Raw genomic sequence first — 13,271 nt, forward strand, 5'->3', positions numbered from 1 at the left:
GCCTTCTCAAAATCATTATGTAAGCCAAAGAGGTATGTCCTTTCTACGACTTGCAGCAGTAGGAGGCTGTAAACAACATATTTTAGTTCTGTTACTGTTTAAAGAGTAAGCAGCGGGGTTCCGGAAAATACAGTGTTACATGTCCCGACTACAATGCTACAATGTTTAAATAACGTACCTGTAATTTTTCTTTTCATTGTTAACATCCTGACAACTTTTTAAACTTATAACGTTAAAGTCTTTTTTAAAATGGCCGCTCTAGTGGACTGGGGTTTGAGATCTGTCCTCTAAATCACTGCAGGAAGAGCGATTTAAAAAAAACAAAATAAAAAACACATAACAGGACGTGCTCTGGCTTTTCTGTTCCATACCACATCACGGATCATTGTTGCTGTATTACCTGTTTGACAATGTGGGCAATAATCCTTACACTATCAGTGCACTAGAGTGGCCATTTTGAAAAGAGCTTTGAAACGGTCTTTAAAGTTATGTGTAAAAAGTTGTCAGGATGTTAACAATGAAAAGAAAAATCCTAGGTACGTTATTTAAACAGTTTTAGCAACACGTAGGGATGTGTAGCACCATATTTCTCGGAACTCCGCTACTTGTTACAATGCCTCATCCTGAAAGAATAATATATATAAAAAAAAAATAATTAAAAAAAAACATTTTGCTTATAGCCTGTTTTGCCACCAATATCACACCCACATGGAACTGTGGCTTAGCTGAAGATCGTAAGGTAGGCATATTAGTTTATTAGTTTATACACTGGAACCATTGTCAGGGGTAACCTCTAAAAAAAAGGTGCCTATAATATTAAACTCACTTTTATAACTTATTAATGCATTTCCTTATTTTATTTATCTGTGTGGCTTTCTATTGAAGTTTTAACATGTTCACTGAGTTTAAGAATGTAATGTTAAAATATAACGCAATTAATTTGCATAGTCAGTGTGATGCCTCGAAAAAAATACGCTGAGCCGATAAAGAATCTTGTAGAATCTTCTACAAGAATCTTGTAGAACTGTCCCATTACCATTAAAGATGTACAGTATTTATAGAGATTACCCATGACTTCAAGGTAATGTTGCATTTTACCCCCTGAAAATATATATATAAACACATTGATACCAGCTGCTTGTTTCCCTATCAGATACCGACATCATAGAGTTGGAGGATGTCTTTGGACTGAATGGACAAATTGAACACAAACTGGCATTCCTGAAGCAGTATGTACCCAGAAACATAAAGCTTGTGCTGATTGGCCATTCCATTGGGTGTTACATTATACTGGAAATGATGAAAAGGGATCCAGATCTTCAGGTAGGAATATGTTTTTATATATATATATATACTATAAAGTTTGAGAAAAAGGAAAACTGCTGTGTAATAATATATATATATATATATATATATATATATATATATATATATATATATATATATATATATATATATATATATATATATATATATAATCTATATATAATCTATATTAGGGCTGTCAAGCAATTAAAAAAATAATCATGATTAATCTTGCGATTGGGTCTAATCACATATTTCATTGATACAATTACTGCATCCATCTCATTTGTTTGTGTTATTACTGGTGGTATTATTATTATTTTAAAGTTCTTCTTATTACCTATAAGGTCTTACATGGTCTTGGACCTTCTTATCTTCAAAATCTGCTGACCTCATATGTCCTGGGTCGTTCCCTGAGATCGGAAAATGCTAATCTTCTGACTGTCCCTAAAATTCGGAGCCAGGGCATTTAGTTATAATGCCCCTCGTCTTTAGAACTTGCTCCCGATTCATATCAGGAATGCTAGTACAATTGAATCATTTAAATCCTGTTTGAAAACGTATTTGTTTGGGTCTGTTTATTTCTAGCTGGATTATATATTAGACACATGCTTTTGTATATTACTTTTGTAAAGTGCCCTGGAATGCTTGCATGAAGAGCGCTATATAAGTAACATTTGTATCGTAGTATTATTATCATCATCATCATCATCATCATCATCATCATCATCCAAAAAACAACCCAGCATGAAAATAAACTGTTGTCCTATTAATAGTTTTATCCCTTCTTTATAGCTTTATATTTATTTACACAGAATTATACAAACATTCCAGCATTTGCTGTTAAATTGTTTGAACCAACTGCTAAATCACAATGGAGTCAGTTTATTACTCACCTTAATGCATTTCAAATTTTGACACCAGTGTGCTGTATTTTGAAAAGGAGGTTAATCTGTGGGGGATCCACGCTATAAAACAAAACAATAACAAATGCTGCTACGCCGTCAAATTTACATACTATAAAATCATAACAATACAACAAAACAAATACAAAATAATAAACTGCACAGGGGCGGAGGAGGAGACCCCGTTCTGAAAATAAATAAACAAATCAATGTACAGGGCGCCTCGCCCCCGTTACACCATATTGGATTTTACGACAAGTAGTGGACAGTTTACAAACAGCTTGTCGGAAACCACTTATCGCAGAGTACATAGTTAGGGATTGTCCAAGATGCACTGTGCTCGAAATGAAGCTGATTGGTTCAGTGGTATGGCGGCCATGTTGGATAACCTAATTAACACACAAATATCTTCTCCAAAACCGCTAATCTGATCGTAGCAAAACTTGGCATACATGATCTAAGTATGGTTTTCTTTAAAGTTTGCCCAAATAAAGTTGCTACAGTAAAAAACATGGCTGCCGTGGGCCAGTCAAATTTCACCATTGCTCTAGTTGCATATGTTGTGCATAAAATAAACATTGTTAAACAAAAACTGTTGAAACTTCACAGAGTAGTGTCTACAACTGAGTGAATGGCAACCAATCCAAATTCTTAAATTTCACAATAACTCCTTGGAAGCTGTAAAGTTGCTGGCAACTTCTAGTTGTCAACTATTACCAGTAAAGACTGAAAATTAGCATTATCCTTTCTCTTGCAAGATTACCGAACATATGGCTATAACAAAACCCTTGTTCCGTATAACTATGGCAACTTTATTAAGGGAAGCGCCCCAAATCTAAATAGTGCAATACACCGTCATATATCAAACACACTTGATCAACAGCATGCACAATACCTAACGGCTGTATTGCCAGTAGAATAACAATCACAATAATAATCACAATAACAGGCAATTCAATATGACAGTGAGGGTCTCACCCTCACAATCGCATTGCTGTGTGTTGAACCTTTTGGCACACCATACTTCAATCCCAGCTGCGGCAACATTGGATTGAGTGTCTGAGTGCAGTTATTGTTTAAATAGAAAGTTAGTCACTGAACCGCGTAATAAAGCAAAGCACTAAAAATGAATGGACGTTTTTTTTTTTTTTTATATATGTTCTGACGGCTCACTGGACAGAAAGATGCTTACTTGTCTACTGTCAAAGTGAGTTCCAGTATCACACACGAGTACATCTAGTCTTCTGCGTGCTGAACACACCTTCACTTCTCAAAATATAAGAGCAGCTCTTCTGCTACAGACAATAACAATACAACAACAAATTAAACCCACCAGTTTCAACAGAAATTCAGGATCGCTGCAAGCCCATGAATCAAGCTAATTATGATAATATAAGACTTTTTTTTCTTTTTTTTTTTTTTTTTTTTAAAGGAGTAGGCTGCGTTGCTGTTGTTTTTTTTATAGTATGTAAATCCTACCAATTGTTCTTGTTAGTTTGCAGTTTTGGGATATGATGACAAAGTTTCTTTATGTTCTTTTCACAATTAACAGTTAATTTCCTAGAAGTGCTTACCGTAGTTACACATTTATCATTTTATTTAAGAAAACTAATTTATTTCCGTCCAGAATCACAGTTAAAAATAGCTATCCTATTGATTGTGTTTTCTGATCTCTGTATGCTGCTGAGAATGCCTCAAGCGCACGTTTTATTGTATTGTTTGTATTTGTAATTTCTAAATGACTGCCCCTAGTAAATTTTAGTGACCGTCTCAGAGGGTACATTTCCTGGTTAAATAAATACATAAATAAATACATTTTGAATGATTTTATTTATAGTTAAGGATACTTATAATAATATCACAGTAATAAAACAAATTTAAATTAGATGGATGTAGTAATTGTATCAATTAAATATGCGATTAAAACCGAGATTAACCAAGATTAATATTTTTAATCGAGATTAGTTTTATTAATCCCTTGACAGTCATATGTATATATATATATATATATATATATATATATATATATATATATATATATATATATATATATATGGTAACATCTTGTCTTGCAAGCAACATCTAGTGAAAGAAATTGAAGAATTAAAATACACTTAATGCACCATATATTTTGGGGCCTATTTTGAATTAAGTGCAAAGGCAGATTTATTGCTAGATTTAAGTTGTTACATTTGTTTGTATTCCTCTCAGAAAACGGGCCTTGTTACAAAATAAGGACCTTTATGCTTACTGAAACTATGTTTCAGAAAGATTGTTTACTCTTTTTGAGGAATTTGTCTAGACAGCTCTGAGCTGCCACTTCATGGGAAATATTGCAAACAAAAAAAGCTGCCTGCTGTTAAGTCATTCTGTGCCCTTCATTCGGATGTAGGAAGCCAGTTGATTTTAAACAGAATTGTGCATGTAATGTCAGTAAAATTAGTTTTTTTTAAAAATATGGTGTTTTTTTGGCAACAAAATGTAGGTAGTTGAACTTCATTCTGTCATGTAGTTGCTGAAAACTCAACACTAACCTACTCATTACTGTACTTCGAGTCTCTTATTTTTGACCATTTAAGTAGGCTCTCATTAAGTATAGTTTCACAGTTCCCAGGTTGCATACCTCTGTTATATTTGAAACACATTACCTTTAAAACATAAGCTTGCATTTTTAGTATCTGAAGTAACAATGGCCCCAGCATCAACTCTGTACACCTGGTCAAATAGATGTTAACATTAAAAATGCTGGCTGGAAAACTGAAGACATTTCCATTCTGGGTTATGTGAACCAGAACAACAGCACAGGGCCTGGCATGGTGCAGCATATTGTATATTGAAGTTTGCAATATAAAAAGCTCTGCTCCAACCACATTGCTTTGTTCAAGTTTGTTTGCTGCCAAGAAACAAATACACATGATTTTGTCTTTAACATATGATGTGTGATAATAAGAAACTCCTGTTACCCTTATCCTGGTTATTTATTTTGGAATAATGGATTCCCTTATGGTTATGGGCACATAAGTATCGTTCACGTGGCTGGTTTATTCACATGTACATAAAGGACTTGAGTTTGCTGTATTGTAGGCAGCTGGAACTGGCGTCTCAGAATTATTATGTATGTGCCATGCACCCAAAATGTTTCTTGAGAAGGAACTGGTTGTGACTACTGCGGTGTGTCCTGCAGTCAGATCAGTTTGAATTAGCTTGATTTCCACTGCAAAAATATTAGTAGTTTAACAATATGGCTGACAACTACTGTAGGTGAAACAGTTTTAAATTAGTTTATCTGAGATGGAACAGATAAATGCAGAATAACTGGGGCCCGAAGGTTTGTTGCTTGTTTGTTGTTCCCTTGCTTACTACTGTAAATAACTAGGTATCCTGGTGTATAATACTGGTGAATCAGTAGATTCTGTAAATAACTAGGTATCCTGGTGTATAATACTGGTGAATCAGTAGATTCTGTGGTGAACTGGTCTGTAAATCACAACTAAAAAATGAACAATTTTTGCTTCAGTAACTGAGGCGAGTTATGGCCACTTAACATTCTCTTTCTGTATTTTAGATAGTGTAATTGGCTTCTGTCATTACTTTGGATAAAACATCTCTCAATACCCTAATTTAAAGGGTATTTCCATGACATTCTGGTATTTAGAGTGAAAATGTGCCAACCTGTCTTCTCTTCAGTATAAATTTCACCGTGTATTGTTGTACTCTAATCACAGCTAAGCAGGCATAATGTACCGTAACAGATGAGTGATAAAAACCTAATCCTCGTGATAACGTGTCAAACATCATATTCCTCCTCATGCTACTTTCTGATCTCCATAATGCTTGGTTATCCAATTTCACTGACTCAGTTCTGAGAAGAGAACTGAGATTCAGCAGTTGCTAAGCACAGGAACAGAAGTAAAAAAATAAATAAATAAATAAGAGATGATCTGAAGTGTCCGGTTCCAGCTTGTAATTGCAGGGTCAGTAAAAGTATGCTTAAGCACTGCAAAAGGTGGTCCAAAGGAGAAAAGAATCATGAAAACAATGGATGCCACTGATTCATGAACAATGATAAAGAATTGGGTATGTAATGTCTTACACTCTCAGAGGAATGGAACATTGTCTTTGTTGCTGGTGTAATGATTAAAGATGTTTTTAAATTTGGTAGTAGTCCAGAAGCTTTTGACTGGGAGAATTAAGTTTCCAACTACTGTTGTTATCTGCTCCTTTTCGACGTTGAGTTTTCAGGGGCTCAGAACATATACAACAGGTTTCGCTATTTTCAGTCTGAGTCGTTTCTGTCCAGCTAAGTGGACAACATGCTATGACTAAGAAGGATGGAGATAATAGGAAAGTGCAAGTATGATTGACACCCGTTTAATTTGATTTTCCTTAGCTTGGAAATCTCTGTCCCAGCCGCACTTGGTCAGCTGCTGTCAAAAGAAAAGGATACATTTACTGTTAACAGGTTTCATGTTTCAGTGAAGGGGGGGGGGGGGGGGGTATGGATAAAACAAGGTTGTTATTATTATTATTATTATTATTATTATTATTTATTTCTTAGCAGACGCCCGAGCACAAACACTTCATTATTATTCATGGCCACTGTACATTTCATATGGGTGGACATAGACCTCTGATTAATAGTTTTCAGTGTTTTCTTCAAAGCTATTTAAACAGAACACATATGATTTTTCTCTTAATATTGGTTGTAATAATACATGGTTGGGCTTTTATCCATGTGATGTGAATTGTCACATTTTTTTTTTTAAATACCTTTTTAGTACCTACCGATTGAAGTCTCCCATGATTAACAATTGCACAGGTTGTATGCTAATCCAGTAACAAGACCAGGTTCCTGTTATGATTGCCTGAATTGCCCAGTGCCAATTGTGTCAACCTGTGAGGTTGTTTTGTGAATGTAGAATACTGTTCACTGAGGTATAATTTGACACCAGCAACATTTTCCTTGGGAACTATATGGGATTCAAACCCAGACTTCCTGAGGTGAATGTCAACTTTTTTTAATTGCTTTCACCAAGACATTTAAAAATGTAAAATGAATTGTCTGCTCTAGTTGTGTGTTTTTCTTTCTTTTTTCTTTGGGGGGGTTTACTATGTTCTCTAATTTCCACAATAAAAAGGAGAGAAGAGCTTGTCGCCACCTGTGAACCGCTTCCTACAAGATTTCCCATTTCCCATTGTGAGCAGCAGACAAAGTATTGCTCATTTTTTGTATTAAAGGGTACTGGCTATTTCCACCGCTTTATTTTGCACAACATAATATTTATGGTTGAAAGCTGTCTTGAAGAAAAAGAAAAATACTACAATTTTCATTAAATCATATTGTATACTTGTACATCTGTTTAGTAGAAGTACAATCGCATCCAAAAAAAAACATACTCCAAGACTGAAGTTTTGAGTAAACAAAACAAGCCTCTGTGATTATCCGTTGCAGATGAGAACATTGTTCATTGACTTCTGAGGGACAGGTTTAATTTTTCACACTGAAGCAATTAGTGGGAGCCGAGTTCAGATACAAATAAACATTGTTAATGGTAACGTGCAAACTAAGTGATGTTATCACTGGGATTAAGATACTGTAGAAAAACACAAAGTCAGTGCTGAGAGCAATGGTGTTGGAGCTGGATGAACATGATCTAATGTAAGTGAATCAACAGGGTTTCCTTTAAAATACCCCGGACTGAGCAGCATATGATGAAGTAGATTGAGTGGTCCTCAAAAGAGCAAACTACTAGGATAACTCCCATATGTCTTTGCAACCTTTTTGCACCCTTTGTAAGTGTTATTTCTTATCACTAAATGCCCCTCAAAAGTTGTAGTAATGTACTGTGTGGCCATGCATGCTGTATGTGTGGATCAGGACAGATATTGTATGTAATGTAGACCGCTTACTGGTCAGGTATTACTCTTATTCACCCTTGGAGCTGGCCCTCAACCATCCCCACTCCCATAAGGGGAGCTGGAACACACCTGAGCATGGAGTGTACAAAATTTGCAGGGTTTTCTGAGATTTCTTGCCAGACAATTGCATCCTTCAAGTGGATTGAGGTGCAGAGAATTAGAAGGTCAACGCTGTGGCAATCCGATATGAATATTAAGACAGATGCAGGTCAGCCTGCAATGAATGAAGTGCATCATTTATTTTCTGAAGGTGATGGGTATGCTCTATCAATTCAGAGGCATCAGGAACTATTTCAATAGCGCTGGTTGCCGGCTGTCCCAAAACTGGATTTCAATCCCATCACGACTGAAAGGGATTAATTTAAAGAGTAGCGTTATGCTATCTATCTATCTATTTATCTATATAGCTAACTATCTATCTGTCTATATCTAGATACAACGCCATCAGGATGTAGAAAATTCACTTTGCCTGAAGCCGATATGAAGAAAAAGACCCATGTTTGTACTTTTCAAATGTAAATAAATCGGATGGTTTGATAATATTATTTAAACGACTAGGTCGGGAAAGTATTTATTAGGTTACCGCATTTCAACTTGTCTTATTTTTACATTAAGGTATACATAACTACTCTAAATATGTATGTAATATCACTACTCAAACCCAACACAAGAAAGATTTGACATCCTTTTTTTTGTTTAACAACTGTACAACAATGCAGTACTCTATCAATAAATTTGTAATTTCTTTTGATAAATCATTACAAAAATAACATCTTAGAGTTTTATTAAACTAGGTAATCAGTTCCTTTTTCTCTTTTGCAGTTTTGTAGTTTTTGTTTTGTACTTTAGAAACATGAAAGAAAAAAACTGAAATATTAAAATATTGAAGCAAATGTCAGGAAAAACCTTTTCAGGTAACTGGCAGTCTATTAATTTTTTTTACAATCACTCTGCAATATCCATGTTTTCTTTCTCTACTTCAGCTTCCTCCACTTTACTAGTCTCATAAATGTAACTATTCATGGATTGACTCATCTCCGCTGATGGCTAAAAGGTTTAACACATCTTGGCCCGTCGTAATCCAAACTTCACATTCAGCAGCTGATCAACTGTACTGTCAAGGAGACGATTGCGCAAGTCTGTTTTAACCAAGTTTACTTGGCTAAATACCTGCTCAACTTCAGCGCTAGCATGGGGTAGTGACAGTACAGTCAGCATGAAGTCTGCCAACTCTGCAGTCAGAAGTGTACCTGCTGCATTTCTCAAACCACCAAACTTGATCCAATATGCTTATGGCAGCTAGCTACTCCTGCTCAACAGGAACATTAAGACTTTAAGATGTGGCAGTAATCTCCACTGATCATCAGTTGGCTGCGCCTTCCCTTCACAAATGGTAGGAAGGCAGGACACAGACCCATCAGAATAACTTGTAAGTGACGGGCTTAGTAGTTCTAGCTTGTTTGCTGTAAGGTGCTGGTTGGCAACTTTCGTTTGTAAAGTTTTGATTGTGGTTTGAATCATTTTGAAGAAGGACTTTTTCAACAAATTCAGTTCAGACATCTGAACTTTACCTTTGCTTCATGTAATCTATGCCAAGATAAACAGACTGTGACATGAGCAGGGTCAACTGTGACACATCCTTTTGCCAGAAATCAGCCGGCTTCCGTGTACCAGGGGAGACTGCGCTTATCAGAGTATGCAGAAGATCCAGCAGAGTTGTTGTTGACTTACAGAGGTCAGTATTTCCCTGCAGCACTACATTAACCTCTGTGATCTTTCCTAGCTAGTAGTTGAGGCCAGTGTAGTACAGGTAGTTGTATGGGTTCTTCATTTCTTTCACCACTCTCCACTGATGCTATTTTTTTCTTGTGGGACAAGCAGCTGGAAATAATCAGTTAAGTCTTCCCACTGCTCACACAGCCTTTGCACACAAGCAATTAGGGACAGCCATCGAGTTAAGAAAGAGTAGCAAATAACCTTTAAATATAATATAAATTATAATAATATGATGTTAATACTATTTCTGTTTTCATGCAATCTTTTAGACATGCAGTGTTACTAGATGTTTAAAAAAATAAATCCAATCACTCACTGCTAAAATAGTTAATGCATAGCAATTGACAACAACAGGGTTACACGCCATATTCATTTCTGAGTAATGTGGCTAACATGGGAGAAAACTTGGGCCTTGTTTTGCAATATACAGTAAAAACAAGTGCAAGCCATGTTTATTGTTTTAGTTGGACACAATAGCAAGTTATACTACATGTACAGTAGGCTACAACATGTAAAATAACTTTTTTTTTTTCTCATCCAAATAGTCCCTCGGTTGAAACCACACGCTCGTCACTTTCACTGGGGTGTGTCCTACACGTCACTGCACACCCTCTTGGGAACTATCTACTACTACACTCAACCGTGATGTTAGCCCTAGAAGCAGACATTTGTAATGTTCATATACTACTATAGTTCATATAGAAGAAATGTAGTTTGTCATGGTGTAATCCAACTGTTTCCTCTACTCCATGATTGTTCCAAGCTCCAACAGACTCTTCCGACTCCAATTTTGGAGCCCGGAGCACATTCTGGGAACACTGGGCGTGTCTCTTTATAAATTCGGGTATGAAAAGAAAAATTGCCTCCTGTCAGTGATCAGAGAGAGGACACACTTCTGATCTCAAACCCGAGTCCACTCAGCAGACATCTTGAAAATACCTTTGAGCGAGAGTTTAAATTTATTACTGTAAAAACTTGTCAGGATAGTAACAACGAAAAGAAAAATTACAGATATATTATTTAAATAGTTGTAGCAACACGTGGGGACTTATAACACTATATTTTTCAGAACCCTGCTATTTACTCTTTAAGCAATGTCATTTTTTTTCTTGTTTTGGTTGGACAGCATAGCTAGACAAACATTCTGAACGTCCTGTATCTCTGGAGCTGGTTATGGGAAGTAAAGCTGGTATATGAAATACATATACCCTTCACTCCAAGCATTTATAACTCTCTAGATGACTTTAATCAGGATTTATAAAAATATACGGTCGATTAAAAAAAAAAAAAAAAAGCGAATCCCACTTCTAGCTCAGTGGTTCTATTCATGTGGAAGTTGAAATGCCAACATCCTTTAATATTAATCTAAAACAGTGTTCAGTGGGGTTTTTCTCTGGGCTTCCCAAGCATTCCACATGCAACATGTTTTATTTTTACATTTGTTTAATTCAGCAATCCTTGCATGCCAAATGGTAAGTTTAGTGGATAACTTGATGTTTGTACTCTTTAATATAGTTTGTAATTTTGTTTATTCATGAAGCTTATATGGACTGAATTATCAAATGTGATTATTTAAAATGAGATACGATGTCAGAAAGAAAGAAAGATTTGCTCAGCATATCTAAGGAGCAGGGATCCTAGTTTTCCACAATAAAAAAAAAAAAAAATCCAATAAAAAACAATACAAATCTGCGTTATTCTGCAATTAAAATAAATATAATAAAATAAATACACAAGCAGTACTATTGAGTAACAGTTAACACAGGATTCGCCTCGTTCAACCTTGACCTCTGTACACCAGAAGCAGTTTTATTGAACAAATATGTTTACGTAAATGTAAAGCAAATTTGCCTGTGTTGATGATTATATATGAGAAGTGTATCAAACCAACAAACAAAGCCTTGCATGTTTTTTGCCCTGCTCCAAATGTAAAATTCTCAGACAGCATTGAAAATCTGTGTTATTCCACATCAAACAGATTCATAGGATCCCAGCTGATGAGGAAGCTAGCTCTTTACACTTGTGAGAGGTGTTTCAAAAACATGTTACGTGGTCATATGTACAGTAAGAAAAACAGGTCAATTTCACTGTACACCAAGAAGTAACCCCAAGCAGACCTATGCCCAAAGAATAGCCCCAAAGAACAGGATGTGGAAGTACAGAACCTCATGACAAAACAAGCATGTTTTTATCTCCCACAGGATGCTATCACAATATGTAGGTACTGTACAGTAGATGTTATCGTGTAGTTGCTGGACAGATGAATTGTGGTCTACATTGCTGTGTACTGAATAACACTACTTTTCTGGTTATACCATTTTTAAAAATCCAGTTTTCTTGAAAGTAAAGTACTAAATCCAATTTATTGTCTACAAAAATAATTGTATATTTTTTATGTTCTTCGCCACAGCTGGGATGTTATGAACCATAATATTTTATACACATGGCATATTGTTGTTATTGCTGTTAAGACATTTTAATGAAAGTGTTTTTGTCAGAAGTGAAATTAAATTTCTAGTAAACGTCAAGTAAGAAAAGGTGGAGAAAAGGCTCTAATTTAGAGAACTATTTGAATGGAGATAAAGTTCCCAGGAGAATGACTATAGCAGTGTGTTTTTACAAGCAGTATTTTTGAAGAGACAAAGAAATACAAAGCTTTCAGCTAAGTGAGTTCATTCAGCTTCTAATGCTGTAAGTATATCTTTTTTTTTTTTTTTTTTTTTTTTTAACTGTTTAGCTGTTTCAACCTGCCTAAGAGTCAAGTTATGTGTTTGAATAAACTGATTTGACCTGGCGATAGTGTGAGTAGACTGGTTTTAACAACAAACAAGCAAAAATTCCGAAAAATAGCATGCTGTATAAAATGTTGTTCATCCCTCTGCACCTTTTGAATTGTCGATAATGTGTTTGAAAGTTATGTTTATTGTCGATAAATTGGAATGCAATGTCACACAGATCATATTGTGTGGATAAATACCTAAATATTGTACATTTACCTTGTAGCAGACTTGTAGTCAAGTCCTCAAACCTCGAGTTCGAGTCTCAAGTCTGAGTCCTTGAAACAAACTCAAATCAATTTTCATTAAACTAGTGGTAGTAGTGAGGGAACAGTTTACCTAACGAAGGTTGTCTGATATCACTAAGGAAAAAGGCACAAATAATAAAAAATAAAAATACAAAAAAATATTTTCGATGTATTTCTTCTAGCTAGATTGTTCTATTTGCATGCCTTTTTCAACTGATCTGTCGCTATCTTCTTTTCATTTGGAATTGGAATACTGTTTGACTGTACCTGAAGTTTATAGATAAGCTTCAAGTTCAAGTTTGTGGACGTTGTTTTTCACTTTGATAGGAGCCATGATCAGG

General features: G+C 35.4%; 1 protein-coding gene across 1 annotated transcript in view; it reads left to right on the forward strand.

The window, feature by feature from the left end:
* The window catches only part of ldah (lipid droplet associated hydrolase), a 111,649-nt gene that overhangs the window by 63,080 nt on the left and 35,298 nt on the right, over positions 1 to 13,271 (forward strand). Inside the window, exon 4 of the mRNA XM_059025717.1 lies at positions 1,154 to 1,323. Within this exon, the coding sequence (XP_058881700.1) occupies positions 1,154 to 1,323 (170 nt within the window). The remainder of the gene's footprint in view (positions 1 to 1,153; positions 1,324 to 13,271) is intronic.

Source organism: Acipenser ruthenus, chromosome 6, assembly GCF_902713425.1.
Source record: "Acipenser ruthenus chromosome 6, fAciRut3.2 maternal haplotype, whole genome shotgun sequence".
Lineage (NCBI taxonomy): Eukaryota > Metazoa > Chordata > Actinopteri > Acipenseriformes > Acipenseridae > Acipenser > Acipenser ruthenus.